Genomic DNA, 23076 nt, shown 5'->3' with positions numbered 1-23076 from the left:
AACAATCATACTTCACCTTGAACTTATTTACAGTCATGGCACCCACAACAGACTCTGGCAGCTTATTCCACTCATTCACCACTCTCCAAGTAAAAAACCTAGCTCTAACACCCTTGCTAACCACACTCTTACCAAGCTTCCATGGATGGCCCCTAGTCCTCCCACTACCAGTCTGATTCTCAAAAATATCTTCTGAATTAATCTTATAGAAACCCTTCAGTAATTTTAATGTCTCAATCATATCACCCCTTTTCTGCCTATCAACCAATTTCTGCAGCCCAAAAATCTTCAACCTGTTCTCATAAGATTCATTCCATAGTCCTGATATTATCTTGTTCACTCGTCTCTGGATCCTCTCCACCTCCGTCCCATCGAGAAGAAATATCTGGGCACAGTAGTCTGGATGGGGTCCTATCAAAGCTTGATACAGAGGAACAATAACCTGTTTGTCTCTGCTCATTAAAGTGTTTTTCAGCAATCGAGTGATTTGATGAGCTGATTTTGCCACTTTGCGATGTGTCCCCTAAACTTCAACTCCTAATTCACCAACACTCCCAAATCCCTGGCCTCATCAATCTCCTGGAGTACAGTTCCACCAATGTGATATACTGCTGCTAATCTTTTCATGTTTTCAATCTTTTCAAAATGCAAAACCTTACATTTTTCCACATTAAATTGACATCCATTCACCTTAGCCCAGTCCTCCAAACTATCCAAATCATCCTGCAAAATTTTGACATCCTGAACATTCGCTATTGCTCTACCTAACTTTGCATCATCCGCAAACAGATGCACAGTTCCTCTCAGATCCTTTCCTATATCGTTAATGAACAAATTAAACAGTAGTGGTCCAAGAACAGAACCCTGCAGCACACCACTAGTCACAAGCCGTGTTTTGGACTCTACTCCTGAATAAACCACTCTCTGATATCTCAACCAACCACTCTCCTATCCATCTCACCAACCCTATATCCATTCTCATATGCTGCAGTTTACTGATTAGAATTCCAAGTGGTATCCTATCAAAGGCTTTAGCAAGGTCCAGTAGAATCACTGCAAACCCGTTACCCTTATCCAGTTCAGTCATCACTGTGTTATAGAACGTGAGCAAGTTAATGAGGCATGATCTACCTTTCATAAAATCATGCTGTCCCCCATACAGTATCCCATTTTCATCTCAATCTTGTATTTTCCTCCTGACTATTTTCTTCAAGAGCTTGACAACAATTCCTGATATGCTGATCGGCCGGTAATTTTCAACAGCAGTCTTGGAACATCCTTTATGCAGTGGAGCTATTTTCCCCTCTTTCCATTCCCTTGGGACTAACCCAGACCCGAGACTCAAATTAAACATAATGATCAAAGGCACTGACAATTCTTTAGCCTCTTCTCGTACTACAGAGCTGGTATACCATCCAATCCCGCAGATGAATTTACATTGAGGTTTTGTAATAGACTATTCACCTCCACTTCATTAACCACAATTCCCATATAAACTGTTGGTTCTTCCATTTCTGCAATGTCACCACCTGAATGATATACTCTTGCAAAGTGCATTGTCAGTAATTCTACTAAATCAACTGATTCGGTTATCTCCCTACCATCGGCATTCTTTAAAATCAATCTGCCGTATACATTTTTTCTTTTACTTGCAACATATCGAAAAAACTGTTTGGGATTCTCTTTAGCCTGCATAAAAATGGCTAATGTTTTTTCATAATCCGCTTTTGCTTTTCTTACCACACTCGTTACCCTTCTGGCCTGCGCTTTATACTGTTCATGTGCCTGCCGGTCACCTTTCTTCTTACATTCCCTCTGCAGTTGTTTCTTTTTTTGCAGCTCAAGCTTAATGGAATTCTTCATCCATTTAACCCCTATTTGATTTATTATTCGCACTCTAGGTATACAGTCAGCCACTGCCTCATGCAAACACTTCTTAACTGCCTCCCATGCACTATCAACATCCAGCCCTTGCAGTTTTACATGCCATGGCACTGAACCAATCAAACTCCAAAGCTTGTCATACTTACCAGCCCGATAATTCCACACCTTTAGCCACCTCCCAAGTCAAGACCCTATGATCACTCTCACCAATTGGTGGCAACGTGGTCATATTCGTTACAAATTCTCAGATGCAATTACTAGGTCAAGCACTCTCTGATCCCTAGTATTTTCCATTACATGCTGTTGCAGATAGTTATCCCTTAATAACCGCATACAATCCAATTCCTTCCTCCCGTGTGTGTCCTCTCCTCACTCCAATTAATGCGACCATAGTTGAAATCTCCCATAATAATTACCCTCCTTCCATTCATTTCTTCTATTTGCTTGTGCATACTGTCACCGCCATCTTTTCCATCACCTGGTCTATAGCAGCACCCAATTGTATATTTTGTTCTGCTAGCCACAATCTCACACCAAATGGCCTCAAATGTGCTCTTTTCTGTATTCTGCAATTCAACTCCTATTCTCCTTGGCTGCAGCTCATCAGCTATCATCAACAATACTCCTCCCCCCATTTTATTCTCCCTGTCTTTCCTGAACACACTATACCCATCACATTCAATCCCACTAGCTATATCATCTAGAGTCAGCCATGATTCACTAATACCAATAACCTGTGGTCTGGAAGTGCCAACCATGGGCAAAAACTCGTCCTTCTTGTTCCTAATACTCCTAGCATTAGTGTACATGAATTTAAGACCCCCATTAGCCCCAACCCTACCTTGATGCCTTATATTAACTATCCCATTCTGATTTGTTGTCCTTATTTGCTCGGGCATATTATATTCATTCATACATTTAACTGCCTCCCTAAGGACTGTATATCTACCCCCCCCCCCCCCCTTAATGAATCTATTTTCCCTGATTCTGCAAATACACTTCATTCGACAACACTTTTTCAAGTCTCCTTACACCGAATCCATTCAAATACAAACCATCCATCTTATATAGATCCTTTCACCGATTGAACTCACTCCACACATCCACAAATTCCACACCACTCATCCTGCATAACCCATGCATAAAGTCATTTGTAATTATGGCCCTCCCTCCTAAATTCTTCAATGTCATACCGCAGCAAAAGACTAATCATCCTAACTCTCTCACTCTTCCCTTTTGCTACCTCAACAATTCCTTCAAGTCCTCTATCATTTCCATTTTATCTCCTTTGAAATCATTCGTACCTGCCACCACTATCATTTCTTTCACTCTTTGCTTTTGCGTCCTAATAGACTCACTTATGTCCTTAATGGTTCGCACCAGGTTGGTACGATTTTCTCAAATTCTCTACTATCACACCTCGTACTAACGAATCTCCATACAGCACCCGCTCCTTCATATTGTTTACGTTCACAATCATACTCTTATTTTTCCTATCACACTTTTTTTAATTGGCTGGTACACTCGGTAGTTTTTTTTGTGCATACGCTCGAGCTGCCATTTTGCCCTATGTATCACTCTGCTCAACTGCACGATCTCATCTTCAATCAAAATTTTTTGCACAATACCAGTAACAGCTGCCGAAGGTGAAAGAGCGTTTAGTAAACTTTCAGCATTAAAGAGCTTCTGTAGATCATCAATACTCCAGGAAAGATTAAATGGCTTAGCTTTGCTATCAATAGAACATGGACGAGATGATTAAAGATTTCACTAACCATAAAGTGAAGAAGTGGATGAGGCAATAAAATTTCTCTTTTTATTTAATGTTTGTATTTTGTATGGTATGTATGTAATGTATCAAATTTTGAATTTATTGTACACTTTTTTAAATAAATGTTTAATATGACTTTTTTTATTAAACAAAAGTGATGCACTTTTTTAAGTGGGGCCTGGACCACAGACTTATCACAGGCCCGAAGGTTTCTCTCGACGGCCCTGAGAACAGGTAAAACATTTCAGCTACATGGGCATGATTTTTAGTGATGGTAAGTTAAATATGGAAATAGACAACAGAATCAACAAAGCTGGTATGGTTGGAAGTCAACTGAATTAATTTATATGGAATAAGAGAAATTAGCCAAAAACACTAAATTAGCTGTATACAAGACAGTGTTTAAACCAATTTTAACTTATGGATCTGACAGCTAGGTTAGAAGTAAAATACTTGACCAAAGACTAGAGATTGTAGATATGAGTCCTGAAAAAGATTAGGGGCATGAACAGATGGCGTCAATGGCAATATCATATTAAAAACGAGGATATTAGGAAAGAACTCGACATTGTCAGCATCCAGGAATATGTTAGCAGAGCTAATCTCAGGTCACTTAAACAGAATTTGAGAGGAAAGATTAGCAAAACAAGTGTTCTTTGCCAAGTATTCCAGGTATATATACAAGGAATTTGATGATGATGATTGGTATTTCACACATAAATCTGCTTTTAGTCTGTTCACATATGATGGGGATGCTGCTAAAGTATTTGCATGATAACTAGATGTTGTCTGAATAGATATGTCAATTAAAAAACTTGAGAGAAGCATAAAAAAAGTGAATCATATGAATATTTATCTTAATTTTTCCTCCTCTAGCAGTAAGAACAAAATTTTAAAATACTACTTAAAAATGAAGATTGAATGTTCAGTTTTGAAAACGACTGTTGTTGCAAGTGATACTTTGTAAAATTATAGATACCACTGTTTATGAATAAACGAAGATATATTAGTTTAATTAATTAATCACTTACTTTATTTACTTTTTCACAGGCTTCTTTTAATGCTTGATTTTTTTTTTCATCTAATTCTTTCATGACTGCAGAAATTTTAGATTTGTCATTTTCCACTATTCTTTTCTTTCGAAGTAATTCTTGATACTAATTTAAATATATTCCAAATTGTAAAAAAACATACAAATTATTTGTTTAGGTAAAAATTTAACATAAGTAGAAAAGAAGAGATGAACATATTTAAATTTTTCAGGTTAAGCTAATCATTAAAGAGAAACAAAAAATTGGCTTGCACACCAAATAAATTATCTCCTGTTTTGGTATAATAAAGTCACAAATGATTAACAAATATGGAAATGATTATATGAGAAATGATACACAGTGCAGCAAACAAAGGCCAAAATATGCATAAGGAAAATATTTTCTTACTGGTGTCTCAAAATAATCTCCAATGAGCAGAGTGAACTTGTTACAATGTTGAGGGTGCTCAGAACTCCCCAACAATTTTCCAAGGTTAGAGGTTGGGGGACATCACCACCTACTAGCAGTTCAGAAACATCTGCATGTTGACTACAGTGAGCAGACACACTGTAATGCAACAGTCAGCAACCAAACATTGCTGGTAACAGTCCTTCGTTCTGGAATTAATTCTTTATGGATTATCAATTTATGAAAAAATGAAGCATGGTTTGATATGCAATTTCTGGAAATGAACTTATTTTGGTCTTGATGATTGCTATTTAAACACTTGATTATTTTAATTTCAGAATCACAAGCTGTTTCTCTCCAGTAATAATGCCATTTAGAAACTTAGGTCCATTATCACTGTTTGAACAAAATCTTTGCAAGTATCAAATCTGAGTTTCTCATCATGTAAGCACTGTGGAACAAACTTTGTGCACATTAATTTTTTACAAATTTAATGATTCTTATTTACATTTAATTCATTCAGTAGCAACATCCTCTGTGTTAATTGGCAACTGTCGCTTGCAAGTAAACTGCAGTTTGTTCAGGGCCACAGGCAATTTACAGTTGTACAATTTGAGGATCATTTGATGCATCTTCTCTTTCTTTAAAAATGCTTAAACTATTGAAATGTTTTTGCTAAGAACAAAACCTCCCCCATATGCTAATAAAATTTTGTGCATTTCAATGAGACTCTCCCCATCTGCATAAAAACTTTACACTGATCCATTATTTATCTGGAATGTAAACAAGTTTCTCCTTTCACAACCTTGTAAATTATACTTGACAAGAAATTACATTCATGTATACCAATCTTATTATCTTCCTGGGTCTGGGTGACCTATCCTATAATGAAAGCAATATTTCTTCTTCTTTGAGTGCCATCTCCTATCAGAGATCAGTGATCACCTTGGCAAATTTTGAACAATCCTCAGCCACTCTGAGCAGTCTCTCAGAGTTCATGCCAGTCCACTGTCTGCCAGCTAAGATTTTCTTTGCCTTCCTTGTCCTCTTCCATTTATCTTCCCTTTTATAATCATCTTATATTTATCATTGCAAAGTAGGCGACCAAGATACCCAGTTTTTCTTCTTTTTATGGTATCTAAAAGTTTACGTGATTTCCCCATTTGTTCCAGTACTTCCTGATTGGACGTTTTTGCTGTCATGGGATTTTTAACATTAATCTGTATAACCACATCTCAAAGGCTTCAAGTCTTTTTATTGATGCTGTCTTCAAGGTCCAAGTTTCTGCACGTACAGCAGTATAGACCATACACATCATTTAACTATGTGTACTCTAAGCTCTAAATTTAAACTGCGGTTACACCGTGTTGATTTCATCAAGAGAAAATTTTTTCTTCCTATTTCAATTCTAACTTTTATTTCTATTTCTGGATTGCAATTTTCATTTAACCAGCATCCAAGATATTTAAACTTTGCCACTCTTTCTATTAGTTTTTCATTTAAAGAAAGTGCTGAATTAAGAATTGGTTTCTTGCTTATGACCATGAATTTAGTTTTGGTGATATTTATTTTTAATCCCATTTTTTCACTCTCTTCATTCGCTAGTTCTAGAAGGTTTTGAAGATCCTGAAGTCAGCCATGAGAGCTGTGCCATCAGCAATATACATACCCAAAAAGAAGCGTGCTTTGCATTATAGGATACTAAGGCAATTGATATGAAGTTAACAGCCTCTATATACAAATAGCCTAGTCATGATGATACTTTATATGCAAAGTGTTTGCTTACACCCGGATGAAATAAACAAGAATATAATTTCTTGTCAAGTATAACTGACTTTGTAACAAAATGAAAAACTTTCTGAAAAATAAACATTGTTAACTAAAACACTTCAATTAGGATGAAAAAATGTGAGTTGGAAGGATATCCATGTTTTTTTTTCTTTTTTTTTTTGTTTGCTGCACTGTACAAATATATATTTCACAACTCAGATTTGTTAAAAGGAAAAGAATGAAAATCCAATAAATAAATACACCAAATCCTAACATTTCATGAATTATATTCTACTAATTCAATTACCTATGTGTAACACACCAGTGTAAGCAGTGTAAAAATGCCAGGTTCATTCCAACATGGCTGTCCAAAGTCACAATGCATAGAAAATAAAGTGACAATGCAGTGCATCTCAGTGACAGCAGTCTAGAAGATAGATGAGTGAAAAGAATAAAGGAAGCACAGAGGAAAATGAAAAGAGCTAGTACCATCATAGGGTGGTCTCCTCTGCTACTAAAAGGTGCCTCACAAAGAGGAAAGTAGAGAGCTTGCTTTTGTTTTTGGGTTTAATGGCACAAGGACAGCTATGATAATGCTGCATCCAGTAAATGCTGGACAACTATGATAATGCTGCATCAAGGTAAAAAAATAAGTGTCATAAATCAGAGCATAAAAATCAGTATATAAAAAGAAAGGCAAAAGGTATAAGAAACAAATGTTTTCACATATGTCTGAAGGATAGCATATAGATACATAGAATTATAAAAAAGACTCGGGAGAAGTAAAGCAAATAATATGAGAAGAAAAGCATAGAAAAGAATAAGGACAAAAGAAGACCAGTACAATCCGGGAGAATTCGGTGATGTGAGGCACTCACCATCAACAGGTGCCTCACATGAAGGATGATATTTACAGCAGGGAGTGATATGCTATTGTCTTGTCCATCCATTTCAGCAAATTTAATTATTTCATCAAATCTGTCGTGTTACATTTTAAGCTCAATGGCCTATTCATAGAAATAATCAGACTTTGGTGTCGGTTGTATATGTATATAAAGAACTTAATGGTTTATTAACAACACCAATGTAATAAAGTAATCTACCACTCTTCTGATCTTCAAAACAATAACCTACAATTAACTGAATGTCTGCATATCAACCAACTTCTGGTACAGGACCATGTAATTGCACTTCAATTATCAGAACAGCAAATTGCCCATCCTGATACGATCAGATAAATGGTAGATTACTGTAAGTGATTTTTGGTGATTCATGCAACGGTAACTTAGGCACTGTCAAAAATAGCACAGTAAGAACTTAAAATAATAATAAAAAAAGTGAGAGACTGTTTAAGGGTTAAAGTTAAATAACTGGAAAAATCTTCCACATAGCCTTTTATGGAATGTGGAGAATTGCCTAAGGCTTCTGACCTAATGAACAATCCTCATCTTGTGGTGTTTCCCATTAGTAGGTGTCTACATGGATACTGAATGAATGAGGATGAGTAGACAATTTGAGATTCAAACACACCAACTGTATTCCTATTGGCTAAAACCAAACAAAACAATATCATGGTACAACATGAGATAATTTCATGTCAATTGGGTTGTTGCTTGGATAAAAAAGGCCCCAATGTTTGTATTAGGGAACCAGGGTGAACAGTCATTGGAACTAACTCACAAACTTAAAATAACCATTAGACTGGCACCATCAATGTAAAAGGTATTAAAAGAAAAGAAATGAAGTACCAGATTAATAACTCAAAGGCTCACATCTGGTGAGCACAGGACTGGCAACCCAGAGGTACCTGAGCTGGATTTTATCATAATTCATGCTTATCGATAGTCAGATCCCCTTTCCTGTCCCCTTAATTTCATTCTTGTTACTTTCCAACTTTTCTGATTCTTCAGAACCTATGCTACTAGAGTAACTCAAAAGCTAAGGGCCTCTATTTTACCCCCCACACACACTTCGATTTCCTATTATTCTACTATACAGCTGCAGAAAGCTATAAAATGCATTTCTCAATCCATCTGGTCAACATGGGAGATCAGACCTAAAACCTCCATTAATATGAAGACCATAGCGTCAAGGCCATAATTGATAAAATAATATAATCATGAATAAGACTGTTTTTGGCCAAAAATATATGAAGAAACAGTTCCAAACCTATAAAGGAGTGCTTTATGAAATGGGAATAAACCTGACCAAGTTTTAAAAATGGATGTCATTAAATAAGAAAAAATGAACAGCAAGAATTATATAATAGCTACTTATAATGTGGATGTGCTTATTGGTGATGACAGGTTAATAAACCTAGATAAAGAGCTGGAAGGTATTAAATCAGATATAAAATTGGAATAAGTGAACATAGACGTAAAGAAAATACAATCCAAGATCTAAACAATGAACATTTATTAATAACAAGTGGAAAACAACATGAAAGCAAACACGGTGTTGGTTTTTTCATTAACAATAAAATAAAAAATAACTCAGAATGTGTAAGATAAAACTGAGAAAATAAAATTTACATCAGAAAGAATCTGCCAAATCTCAATAAGACTAAATAGAAGATATACCCCAAGATGTATCGATTTTTGATGTATCGGTACCAGAAAGAAATCTAAAAATAACGAATACATTTTTCAAAAAGAAACCCAAAACAAATAGACTTTGAGAAAACCAAATGGAATTAAAAAGAATGAAAATGATTATATATTAACAGATAAACCCTATATGGTACAAGACATCAGTATAAAGAAAGTAAGAAAACTTCTTGAAAATGCAGGTAATTTTCGTATGGTAGGTTTAAAACATGAAAGTGGAATACTGATTACAAACAGAACAAATATGGAGATCATAGCTAAATTTTATCACAAATTATATATAAATAAAGGGAAAGTAAACAGAACAACGGAGAAAAGGATACTGAAAACTATAATGAATATACAGTCAAAGATGAAGTAAAGCATGCACTTACAAAAATGAATAATGGAAGGGCACCTAGACTTGATGGAATATTAATAGAAATGTTAAAAAATTGAGATCTCGTGTACATAAAATTAGCAGAATTGCGTATTAAATGTTTAAGAACAGGAAGAACCCTAAAAGTTGGAATACTGGAAAAATCATCCTTCTATATAAGAAAGGTGACAAAACTGACATAAGACATTATAGACCTATAACCCTTCTACCATAAACAGTTCTAATATAAACTGTTTATAAAATTATAGATGGCAGAATAAACAATATATTAAATTTTCATCAACCAAAAGAAAGCGTTTCAGAAATTCTTTCTCAACTGTAGATCATTTATAAGCATCAAGTAATGGAAAAAACAAAACAATATAATATACCAATTTCTTTGGCTTTCATAGATTATGAAAAAGCCTTTGGCTTAATAGACTTCTGTAGAGTGTTGAAGCTTTAAAACATATAGGAATAGATTATATTTATAATAGCATATTAACTCATATATATATATGAGAGGTTCATCAGTAATAAATTTAAATGGACAAGAAAGAGAAATAAAAATAAAAAGGGAAGTCAGACAGGGAGACTCACAAAAATTGTTACATTCCTTAAATATGCTATGAGAAAATTAAACTGGGAGAAAAGAGGACTGAATACTGATAGAAAATATACAGCAATCTACGATTTTCTGATGATATCATTCTAATAACCACATCACCAAAAGAACTAGAATACATGATTACTGAAGTAAATGAAGTAAGTGTGGATACAGGCCTACAAATAAATATGGATAAATCAAAAATAATGTATAGTGGAAATACCTCAGAACAACAACAAATTGAATAAATCAAAGACAGTGAATTCATACAAATATCTAGGAGAAATCATTACAAACAACAATAAACTTCATAATGAAATTTCAGCTAGAATAACAACAGGAGAAAGTTTTTTACCATCATAAAGAGATAAATTATATTTCAACATAATTTACCAAACTGCTAAAAAGAAAGTTCTGCAACTACCGTGTACTCCCAACAATGACCTACAATAGTGAACAAATTATTCTGAACACTCACATTTTAAAGAAAAAATTTTAATTTCCCAAGAAAATAAGCACAAAAATTAAACTCCAACTTTACTTAATAATTTAGGTATGCTCCTCTGTTCCTAATGTTCATTAATTCACTTAGGCATGGACTTTACCAATACAAAACACATTTTTCTTATTTCTGCATCTTGAAACTGTACTTTTATAATGGATTATATTAAGTTATCCTTTTGTGTCACAATTTAATTTTCCAATCTCTTTTTCATTATGGCCCACATTTTTTCTATTAGGTTAATATTAGGAGAGTTACCTGGCTACTGAAGCAATTAGATGTTGTGATTTTTGAGGAAATCTGAGATGGGTGGGAGAAGTCTTCTCCACTGCTGATTTGTGAACTTAGAGTACTTGCTCTACTTGGACAAAGAAATGGCTCTCATCTGAGAATATGATCTTCACTTCTCAACAGTCCAATCTTTGTACACTTTTATTCACTGGAGCCTCTTTTTCTGCATAGCCTTTATCAACATTTGTTTCTTTTTTGGTATGTGGAAAGTCCTCCCTGCTTTCAACAATTTTCAACACACTGTCATATCAGAAACATTAATCCAACTAGCTGCCAAGTCCCTATTTAAGTCTACAGCAGACAATCTCTGATTTATTTTGCTTTTCTTAACTTGTAAACAATCATGAGTAAGTGTAGCTTTCCTTTTCTGGCAAAAGAAAAGTATCTGTCTCCCTAAACCTGTTTAAAATCACATTAACAGTGCCAAAACTAATACCACATCACTGGCAATTTGAGTCATGGACGTGTACTGAGAAAGAGTACATATTTTTTTGAATGCTATCATGGAAACGTATACATTTTATAGTTACACAAAATGAATAAAACACTATTAATAAATATTGTACAGACAGTTAAAACATGCGGCATTCAATCAAAATATTGAACTAAAACCAAAATTATTGTGAAGTGAAACAAAAAACCATACCAAAACCAAAAACTTGAGTAAAATTTGACTTGTTCGGATTAATTTGTTTGCTACTGAATGGCAGTGAAAACTTGAGTCTGACTAAAAACACCTAGAGAATCACCTTGCCTTAGTAATAAAAGGCAACAAATGGAACTGGGCAAAGAGAACAACAGAATGGATACCAAGAACTGTTTACTGGAAAGCAGGTAGACTGGTGGTAAGATGGGACAATGAGATAAGATGTTATGGACATTTATATGGTGGAGAGATGCACAAGACCAAATAAAATGGAAGCAACAGCACAGAGAGGCATTCATCTGGCAGTGGACTGAAGAAAGCTGTTGATGATGATGGTAATGACCAGAATGACAAAATAGATGCTAAAGAAACAAAAACTCGAGTCTCCTAAATAACAAATGCAAGATGTTATATTCAGGCAATAAAGATCAGTCAAAGGAAGAAGTAATTAGAGAGCATTCAACACAAAACATGAGGATAATTTTCTTGAACTTCAATATATCAAGTACAGCAATGTTGTAAACAGTAACATAGGGATGAATTGGGCAATGGAAATTAGTGTGCAAATGGTCCTACAGGAGGCTCTACTAAGGAAGAAGAGAAGAAATTCAAGTCACTGGAAAAAGCAGCTAACACAAAGGAGGAAAAGTGAGTCCTTGTGGGAGGTCTCAAGAGCAGGAAATCAATACCAGATTTCTGAAATGTTCGGCAAACACTTGAAGAAAAGAGCTAAGCTAACAATAATGGCAAGTACCCGATGGATTTCTGTTCAGGACATGGATCATTACTAATAGCGTGTTCCAACATTAGATGTGCACAAATTCATGTGGAGAGAAGACAAGAAATAAGAAAAGTCTCACCCTCGCTGAATATGTTAACGTTGACAACAATATCTTCTTCTTCTTATTATTATTTCGGGCAAATCCAAGGAGTTGACAGACTCATCAAGGGAGATCCTAACATCATGTCAAGAACAACAATTCGACATTCACACAGTATCTATCATACCTCGCCTTGAACTCATTCACGGTTATACCACCCACAACAGACTCTAGCAGCTTATTCCAGTGGTCCAACTAAAAAGTGGCTAGCTCTAACACCCCTGCTAACCACATTCTTTCCCAGCTTCCATGTATAGCCCCTAGTCCTCCCACTACCAGTCCTATTCTCAAAAATATCTTCTGGATTAATCCTATAGAAACCCTTCAGTAATTTGAATGTCTCAATCATATCACCCCTTTTCTGCCTATCAACCAATTTTTGCAACCCACAAATCTTCAACCTGTTCTCATAAGGTTCATTCCACAGACCTGTTATCATCTTGGTCACTCATCTCTGGATCCTCTCCACCGCCTCAACACCCTGGCGCCCACATCTGGGCACAGTAGTCTAGATGGGGTCTTATCAAGGCTCGATATAGAGGAACAATAACTTGTTTGTCTCTGCTTGTTAAAATATTTTTCAGCAACCAAGTGATTTGATGAGCTGATTTAGCCACTTTTGCAATGTGCCCCCTAAACTTCAACTCCCTATCCACCAACACTCCCAAATCCCTGGCCTCATCAATCTCCTGGAGTATGGTTCCACCAATGTGGTATACTGCTGCTAATCTTTTCATCCCAAAATGCATAACCTTACACTTTGCCATATTAAGCTGACATCCATTCTCCTTAGCCCAGTCCTCCAATCTATCCAAATCATCCTGCAAAATTTTGACATCCTGTGCACTCACAATTGCTCTACCCAACTTTGCATTATCAGCAAACAAGTGAACACTTCCTCTCAGATCCTTTCCTATATCGTTAATGAACAAATTGAAAAGTAGTGGTCCAAGAACAGAACCCTGCGGCACACTACTAGTCACAAGCCACCTTTTGGACTACACTCCTGAATAAACCATTCTCTGGCATCTCTCCATCAACCACCCTCCTATCCATCTCACCAACCCTATATCCATCCCCATCTGCTCCAGTTTACTGATTAGAGTTCCATGTGGTATCCTGTCAAAGGCCTTGGCAAGGTCCAGTAGAATCACTGTAAACCTATTACCCTTATCCAGTTCAGCCGTCACTGTGTTATAAAATGTGAGCAAGTTACTGAGGCATGATCTAACCTTCACAAAACCATGTTGTCCCCCATACAGTATCCCACTTTCATCTATCCAATCCTGTATTCTTCTCTTGACTAATTTCTCCAAGACCTTGACGATTCCTGATATGCTAATCGGTCAGTAATTTACAACAGCACTCTTGGAACCTCCTTTATGCAGTGGAACTATTTCCCTCTCTTTCCACCCCCTCGGGACTAACCCAGACCCGAGACTCAAATTAAACAAAATGGTCAAGGGTACTGACAATTCTTTAGCCGCTTGACGTACCACATGAGCTGGTATACCATCCAATCCCACAGATGTATTGACATTGAGATTTTGCAATAGACTACTCACCTCCACTTCATTCACCACAATTCCCGTATAATTTATTGGTTCATTCATTTCTGCAATGTCACCACCTGGAAGATATAGTCTTGCAAAGTGTTCACTCAGTAATTCAACTATATCAACTGATTTGGTTACCTCCCTACCATCTTCATTCTTTAAAATCATTCTACCATATACATTTTTTTTTTTTTACTTGCAACATATCGAAAAAAGAAACAACTCATAGTTGTTTCTTTTTTTACAGCTCAAGCTTAATGGTGTTATCTATCCATTTAACCGCTACTTGATTTATTATTTGGACTCTAGGTATACAGTCAGCCATTGCTTCATGCAAACACATAGTAGTTCAGGACATAAGACTATAAAGAGGATTTGAAATAAGAGCTGATAACCATTTAGTTTTGGGCAGATTAAAACTGAACATCAAATTGAAAAGAAAAGAGTATAAGAAAGTTTTAAAAACAAAGTCAACCTGCTTTCAGCAGTGAACTACAGACTCATATACAACAACCCTTTTTTAAGAATATGAGAAGAAATAGAAAATAAGAAAATTAGTCTGAAGAAAGAACTGATTAATTCAGCCAGTGAAGTGTGTGGTAAAGTTGTCTCAAAGGAGAGAAAAATCAGAACTCAGGAGGTTAAACAGGCAGTCATGGAAAAGAAGAATGCATACTGAAAGTTCCTAGAAAGTAAATCATCATATGCTCACATAGAATACAGAGAAAATATAAGAAAGCAGGTATACAAAACTCATGGGAAGACCATGGTAATATCAGGAAGGTGGAAAAATGATTCAGAAGCTATTGAAAAAAAGTTAGAAATGGAGGAAAGAGCACAGCTAATAGGAATCAGTTCATGCAACGCATAAGAATACTGAACATAAAGATATTATAGACTATCTGGAGTAATTACTTTGAAAGACTACTAAATGAAACAAAAAATAACAGAACACTGGCAGAAAATAGTCAAGATGATTGCAATCAGGGGTACATATTAATGCTTGAGGTAGAAGAAGTTACCAAAAACCTGCTAATAGTAGGAGTAGATGATGATTCTTCTTCTCATCAATCTGTTGGATGATGGGCAGCATGGGCTGTTGATAGAGGTCTTTTGATTTGCTGTCCCTCTACTATGTCTTCTCTCAATCAAATTTGCAGACCAATCCAAGTGTCTTAGTAGGTGACATATGTTATTTCTTCTTCTTTCCTAATGTGCGTTGTGGTTCTCTTTTCTTCTGCCTTTCTAAATACCACTTTATTTGTAGCTCTTTCTGTCTACACGCTCTTTAGCATTTAGTGTCAACACTGCATCCTCAATTCAAGTAGACTTGATTGGTCTCTTTTTCTGAAGAGTCAATGTACCTTATCCATACAAGCCACCAAAAAAATGGCTTCCCCCAGAGAATTGTGTTATCACCATTACTTTTCAACATCTACGTCAATGATTTCCCCATCTTTCCAGGAACTAGAAATTTTATGGGGTGCGCAGCAGCTAGGTTCTCGTTCCTGCACCCTGTTAGTACCCATTAGGGAAAGCTAAAGCTGCTACCAACCAAACGCAAGTGATCGAACTAAAATGCTCCGAAATTTCTGCCCTAAAGGATCTTGGGCCAAGCCTAAAAATAATATTTAATATTGAAGGTTTCTCCAGTGTCAAGCAAGATATCATTGCAAATATTTGCAGAAATAATGACTGTGATGTGCTCTGCCTGCAAGAAACTCACAGAAGAGAAGGTGCTGCAAGACCGTACATCAATGGCATGAAACTCATCAAAGAAATACCCCACGATAAATATGGCAGAGCAATATTTATAAAAGAGAACTTGATCCCATTGTCCACTGACTCAACGAACAACAGAAACACTGAGATTATTACAATCACATTTAAAAATATCTCAATCACCTTGGTCTATAAACCACCAGAAGAAGCTTTCTCCTTCCCTGACATCCTCCTCAGTAATAATGCATACATGACTAATGTTGTATTAGGTGACTTTAACAGCGATAGTGTTAACAGGGGTTACACAAAGTCCAACGAAGATGGAGAACTTGTTGAAAAATGGGCTGAAAACCTTTCTCTAAACCTGATACATAATCCAAAACTCTCTGCATCCTTCAACAGTGGCAGATGGAAGCGAGGCTATAACCCTGACTTCATATTTGTTAGCTCAAAAATATCCAACACCCGTGTTAAAAAGGTTTTAAATCCGATTCCACAACATAGACCTATTGTTACTCAACATAGACCTATTGTTACATCTGATATCTTAAGAATGTAGAATTCTCAGCTATCATGGTGTAACATGAAGAATAAATAAATTAAAAACCCTGCATAAAAGATAATAGAAATTAATTAAAAGAAAAGGAAATATTCTTGCATCCAATAAAATATATAAAATATAAAGGTGTTTGTTAAACTAACTAATTAACAAAAAAAAGAAAGAATATATTAATGTTGTAATATGGTATAAATGAGAAAATTTAACTAAATAAGACAGAAAAGGATTATTCATAAAAGATGGTATGTGAGAGGCTAGAGATTAAAATATTAAGTAAATTCATAGAGAAAATTTGAAAGGGGATTAAGTTAGAGGCTAGCACAAGAAAAACAACAGAAAATCGCTTAGGGTCAATTCCCAGATTGAGAAATCGTTACGGGCTCGCCGATCAAATGACGTTTGGCAGAAAAACGCCACCCTAATTGGTTGGTAAAGTCAAGTCAAAAAGGGGGGAGCAGAGAAAAGAAGTTAAAGAGGGTGCTGTTAGGAGAGCAAGTATAAAAGGGTTGGAAATATCCAACACCCGTGTTAAAAAGGTTTTAAATCCGATTCCACAACATAGACCTATTGTTACTCAACATAGACCTATTGTTACATCTGATATCTTAAGAATGTAGAATTCTCAGCTATCATGGTGTAACATGAAGAATAAATAAATTAAAAACCCTGCATAAAAGATAATAGAAATTAATTAAAAGAAAAGGAAATATTCTTGCATCCAATAAAATATATAAAATATAAAGGTGTTTGTTAAACTAACTAATTAACAAAAAAAAGAAAGAATATATTAATGTTGTAATATGGTATAAATGAGAAAATTTAACTAAATAAGACAGAAAAGGATTATTCATAAAAGATGGTATGTGAGAGGCTAGAGATTAAAATATTAAGTAAATTCATAGAGAAAATTTGAAAGGGGATTAAGTTAGAGGCTAGCACAAGAAAAACAACAGAAAATCGCTTAGGGTCAATTCCCAGATTGAGAAATCGTTACGGGCTCGCCGATCAAATGACGTTTGGCAGAAAAACGCCACCCTAATTGGTTGGTAAAGTCAAGTCAAAAAGGGGGGAGCAGAGAAAAGAAGTTAAAGAGGGTGCTGTTAGGAGAGCAAGTATAAAAGGGTTGGAACCCCCCCCCCCCCAGGAGGCTTTTTGGTTTTTGTTTTGGTTCTGTTCCCGAGGAGTTCTCTACGAGCTCCGTGGCATAGGTTTCACGCGGTTTTCCTGAGTGGAGATTGGGGTTATATCTCCGTCGTCACAACATGGAAACAAAAGTGAGCAGGATTTCGATTCCGGATTTCCTATGTAAGAAGCGAAGAATACCATAGAGTCAAAGAAAAGGAAACATATTCTTTGTGTTTCAACTTCAGTGACAACCACGAGAAAGGGAAAGCTATAAAGATATCGATATCCACGTCGCGAGTCGCACAGCCGTCATATAGATGATTCAAAGTGTGTCCTGAATTACGAAAGTTTAAGACCGTGTAAACATAGTTCAACTCCAAAAGGAACGTAGGAGTAGCAGATTATCGGAGAGGTTATACCAAGCTAGTTCAATCAGAAAAAGGTAAAGGCCCATATGAAAAACTCAAGAAAGAAAGGTACTGTAAAATATATCTAATGTTAACTAAAATTTGTCTGTAATAAGTATCATTATTCTAATATGGAACTGTTGAAGTGACCAAGGAAAATTTATACTAGGACTTTAGTATCTGACAGAATATATTAAAAGTGAGCTGGCTAGTGTTAATGTTATGTGAATAATTAAGTGTCCTGAGAATTTTGCATGTCTATTGTAACGTATAGGAAAGTTAAAATGTCATAGTTGTGTGTTAGTGCAGTAAATGGTTTAGTTAATCTGCTTAAGTTTGAATAGTTAAATAGTGTGAATTAATCTTATTTGTCCATGTCAAATGAATTTATGTGTTGAATTGTTATGGCGGCATGATCGTAATACCCACTATTGGATCATAGCGTAATTACTTGTGATAAGCTAATGTTAGTTTGTAAGTATTTAGTTTAGCATTGAATTGAGTAATAACAAAAATTGAATTGTACCATGTTAAAGTTTTTAATAAACTTTTTGTCCAATGATAAAACAGTTGTCTGAAATTGCTGTCCAATGCACCACTTGAAAAATTACGCACCTAATCACGCGGGAAATTAATGTGTTAAGAAACGAGATAAAGTGTCACGACTGCAACATAGTTTCACCTTCAGACATATTTTAGTTCTTTCTCCTTGTTTTTGTATATAATATCTCAAACTAAATATCCCAAAAGGCGCAGTATAAATACAAATATTAAGGGTACTAAGGGGAGAAATAACTTAAGTATTAGTAAAAATTTTGGTGATATATCAAGCATAAATAATAGTAGAACATAGATAAGAGGAAATTACTAGATAGAATAAAAATCATAAATTGGGACACAACACTATAATGCTTCAATTCAACCCAGCAATTATGCTTAACACTGTCCCTTACAGATGATGATTTAATTTCCAAAAAGCTAAGGTTTCATGGAAGATCTTGACCGCTCCATAGAAGAAATCCCTCCAAACCCTCAAGAGTAACCAGAATTCATAAAAATACTGAGGAAAATCTCTACCAAACACATCCCCTGAGGATGCTGCACAAACTCCATTCCAGCCTTTCCAGTGACATACAAGCCCAGTATGCTGATAACTTACAACTTTACAACACCAACCCCTTCTCAGAAAAGACTATCCAAGCAGGAGAAAAATTATGCTCCAAGATGGCAGAGGAAAGGCGTTCCTCATGGAAAAAAGAAATAGAAGCGATTGATATGACCCATAGTAGCAGAAAGGCATGGAACTTAATCAAGAGAATTAGGAAGGATTTTACAAAGCCATTTGAGCATCCACAGGTAACAGCTAATCAAATTGCTCACCAGTTGCTGCTGAATGGAAAATATCCTAAAAAGGACACAAAAAAGAAGATACTTAGAACCCCAAGTGAGGAACAAAATATGATTAACTCAGATTTCACGATCACTGAACTCAACACTGCCATAAACCTATTAAAACCTAGAAAATCTGCAGGCCTTGATGATGTCTGTAATGAACAGATTAAACATTTTGGAACCAGGACTAAAGAGTGGTTATTAAACCTATACAACACTTGCCTCAGAACCCTAAGGATACCAACTATCTGGAGGCATGCCAAAATGGTGGCCTTTCTGAAACCAGGGAAAACCTCAACCGAAGCAAAAAATTACAGACCTATATCACTACTCAGCAACCTCTTTAAACTTTATGAACGATTAATTCTGAATAGGTTAAAATCGCTAATCGAACCCTATCTTATTGCTGAACAGGCTGGCGTTAGACCAGGCAAATCCTGCACATCACAAATTCTCAACCTCACTCAATATATAGAAAATGGTTATGAGGAAAATCTAGCCACAGGAGTAGTCTTTGTAGATCTAACTGCAGCAAATGATACCATAAACCATCTCACACTCAGAAATAAAATATACAGAATAACTAGAGACTATTGCCTTGTCCTCCTGATCCAATCACTCTTGGAAAACAGATGCTTTTACGTGGACCTTGGGGGTAGGAAGAGCTGCTGGCACCACCAAAGAAATGGCCTCCACCAGGGAAGTTTGTTATCACCATTACTTTTCAACATCTATGTCAATGATCTCCCCATCTTTCCATGATCTAGAAATTTTATCTATGCTGATGACCTTGACATAGCTACTCAGTCAAAAAATTTCAAGTCCATTGAAACTACTCTATCACTTGCCTTAAATAGTCTAACCACATACTATACCAGCAATCAACTAAAACCAAACCCCTTGAAAACCCAGACTGGCCTTTTCCACTTTAACAATAAGGAAGCCAACAGGAAGCTACAGATTTCTTGGGAAGGCTCTAATAGAGAACATCCCTGGAAACCAATCTACCTCGGTGTGAATCTCGATCGCACCCTCTCATATAAAACCCACACAGAAAAAACAAAGGCAAAAGTGAATTCAAGAAACAACATACTAAGAAAGCTTACCTCCTCTAAATGGGGTGCAGACCCTAGCACACTGAGATCTTCTGCCTTGGCCCTTTGCTATTCTTCTGCTGAATATGCCTGCCCAATATGGTCCAGATCCTGCCATGCTGAAAAACTTGATCCAGCATTGAATGAAAGCTGCCGCTTAATTACAGGATGCCTGAAACCAACACCACTAAAAGACCTGTACACTTTGGCTGGTATTGCATCCCCTTCAATTCGAAGATCTGCATTCTCAGCTGATGAAAGAAGCAGACAAATGAATGATGAACGCCACCCATTGTTCGGCCAGACCGCAGTGCCCCAAAGACTAAGATCCCGACACAGCTTCCTGACAACTATTGAACCACCTAAAAACCTCCCAGAGACAAGACTTCACCAATGGCTTGCATTATATCCTGAAAATAATACTGGTATTCCAACAGCCGAACATCTTCCACATGGTGCCCACTTGGACTGGAATACTTGGAAAAGCCTAAACAGACTCCGGACGACATGACGCTGCAAACAAAACATAATCAAATGGGGCTACCTCACTGGCCCAGACAATTGTGAGTGTGGGACAACCCAGTCCATGGAACACCTTTCTTGTCCCTTTCTTCCATCGCCTTGTGCAAAAGAGGTCCTTATATCCTGCACAGAAAGAGCAGTTGATAGTGCAAGATACTGAAGGAACATCTAACCGTGTTTACTGTATATAAGTTATGTATAGTTTCCTTTTTTTCACATTTAATTATTATTCCCTGTATAATTCACCTACCAAATCTAAGCTGATCTCATTGTAATGTATCCTAATTTGTTCTAAATCATGTTGTACCACTTACTTATTACAATACTACTTGTGTTTGGATACGAAATAAATAAATAATCCATACAAGGCCACATTAGAAATGTTTTCAATGACATAAACTTTCATGTGGATGCTTAAGGCTCAAGGCTACATAACTGAGAGGAGACCAGCATATAACCTTTAAAGGAATGTGAAGAAACGACCAAGTATTATAACCTAATGTCCAATATTCTCCTTTTCATGGTACACACTGTTAGGTATCTACCTGGATATTGCACAAACAAGGATGGGCTGGCAAACTGGGATCTAGCCAACCATATTGTATTTCTATTGGCTTAAACAACCATGAAATGATAGCACAATATGACAAAATTTCATGCAAGCTGGGGGTACTGCCTGGTTAAACAAGGTCCCCGTTGTTTTTGGCAGGAAACCAGAGCAAACAGCGAATTCAGCTATTGGAATAAATCCTAAAACATGCACACAACTCAACATCACCAGATTTCAAGATCAGTACTATCAAAATAAAAAGTCTGAATGGCAACGAAATGGAACTAGCTGAGGAACTGGATAAGTACCAGAACAACATAAAGAAGGTGACTGAAACAAAACAAACAAAAATTGGTGAGATCTTTCTGAGCGATAAATACAAAATGTTATTAATGAAATAAAGTGCCAAAAGGCTTCACTTCAGCGATGTAAAAATTATTTAAATTAAGGGATATTTAATCCCACATTATTTCAAAGCCGAATATAGCAAACTATAAAAGCTCGGCGAGTCCAATAGTAAGCAAACACCTGGTAGTACAATACCGAGAAACTCGCAGTAAAGATTGATAAAGCTATCAATCTTTACTGCTCACTGTTCTTAGTATTAGCCCTAATATAAAACACATCCCCAAGGACAGGGGTATTCAACCGTCGACTGCGAAGCGATATTTGGTCAATCTCTTGTGTATTCCTCCTTACTTACAAATTCAATTAAAACTGAAAACATAATATTTTATTTATCATTATTTTGTATTATTTTTAATTCGCTTTAAGTGTATTGCTATTGTTTATTTATTTTTCGTTAAAATTGTCAAATCAGTAATTTTCTTATAAGTCTGGATAAATGAATTCATTTGGATAAGTGAAAGTCAAACAGCGAGCCGAGTGAATACGATTATAAACAAAGTGTAAAAACTCGATTGTAACTTAAATATTAAATATTCCAAAGCACATTACATCGATTTTTTACTTAGGTTAAGTCCCATGTTAATATTGTAAAAAAATAAACTTTGTTTGTCTCAGTATAGTTTGTATTAGATGTTTTTGTAAATAACTCTTTTGAAGCTAACTGTATATACTGCTTTAATAAGACTTTGCTAGAGTGTTAAAAACAAAGGCAATGTTTTTGTCTCCGAAGCTGTACATGGCAGCATTAGAAAGATTGTTATTGAAAACTTGTATGTATGAGAAAGGCTTGAAGGCTCTAAGTGTAAACATCTCCGAAGTCAGTCAGAAAGAGTTCAAACAACTTTTCGATGGCCGGCAACTTACAATCAAAAAAAGGGGAGGAGAACAAAAGGCATGCCGAACTTGAAACTTATGATGAAAGACTCACACCGATTCTTTGGGGGTTGCCAAACTTCATGCGAGGTCTCAGAGGAGGCCGAATAAAA

General features: G+C 36.0%; 1 protein-coding gene across 3 annotated transcripts in view; it reads right to left on the bottom strand.

The window, feature by feature from the left end:
- Nucleotides 1–23076, bottom strand: part of SMC2 (structural maintenance of chromosomes 2) — a 555382-nt gene that overhangs the window by 90937 nt on the left and 441369 nt on the right. For all 3 annotated transcript variants that reach the window (XM_090401108.1, XM_090401106.1, XM_090401107.1), the window contains one exon: nucleotides 4687–4812. In XM_090401108.1, the coding sequence (XP_090257234.1) occupies nucleotides 4687–4812 (126 nt within the window). The remainder of the gene's footprint in view (nucleotides 1–4686; nucleotides 4813–23076) is intronic.

This window comes from Typopeltis vanoorti, chromosome 12 (genome assembly GCF_054136105.1).
Source record: "Typopeltis vanoorti isolate ZY-2024b chromosome 12, IOZ_Tvanoo_1.0, whole genome shotgun sequence".
NCBI lineage: Eukaryota > Metazoa > Arthropoda > Arachnida > Uropygi > Thelyphonidae > Typopeltis > Typopeltis vanoorti.
Note: the sequence above shows the minus strand (reverse complement) of the source record. Positions and strands in the feature narration are given on the sequence as shown.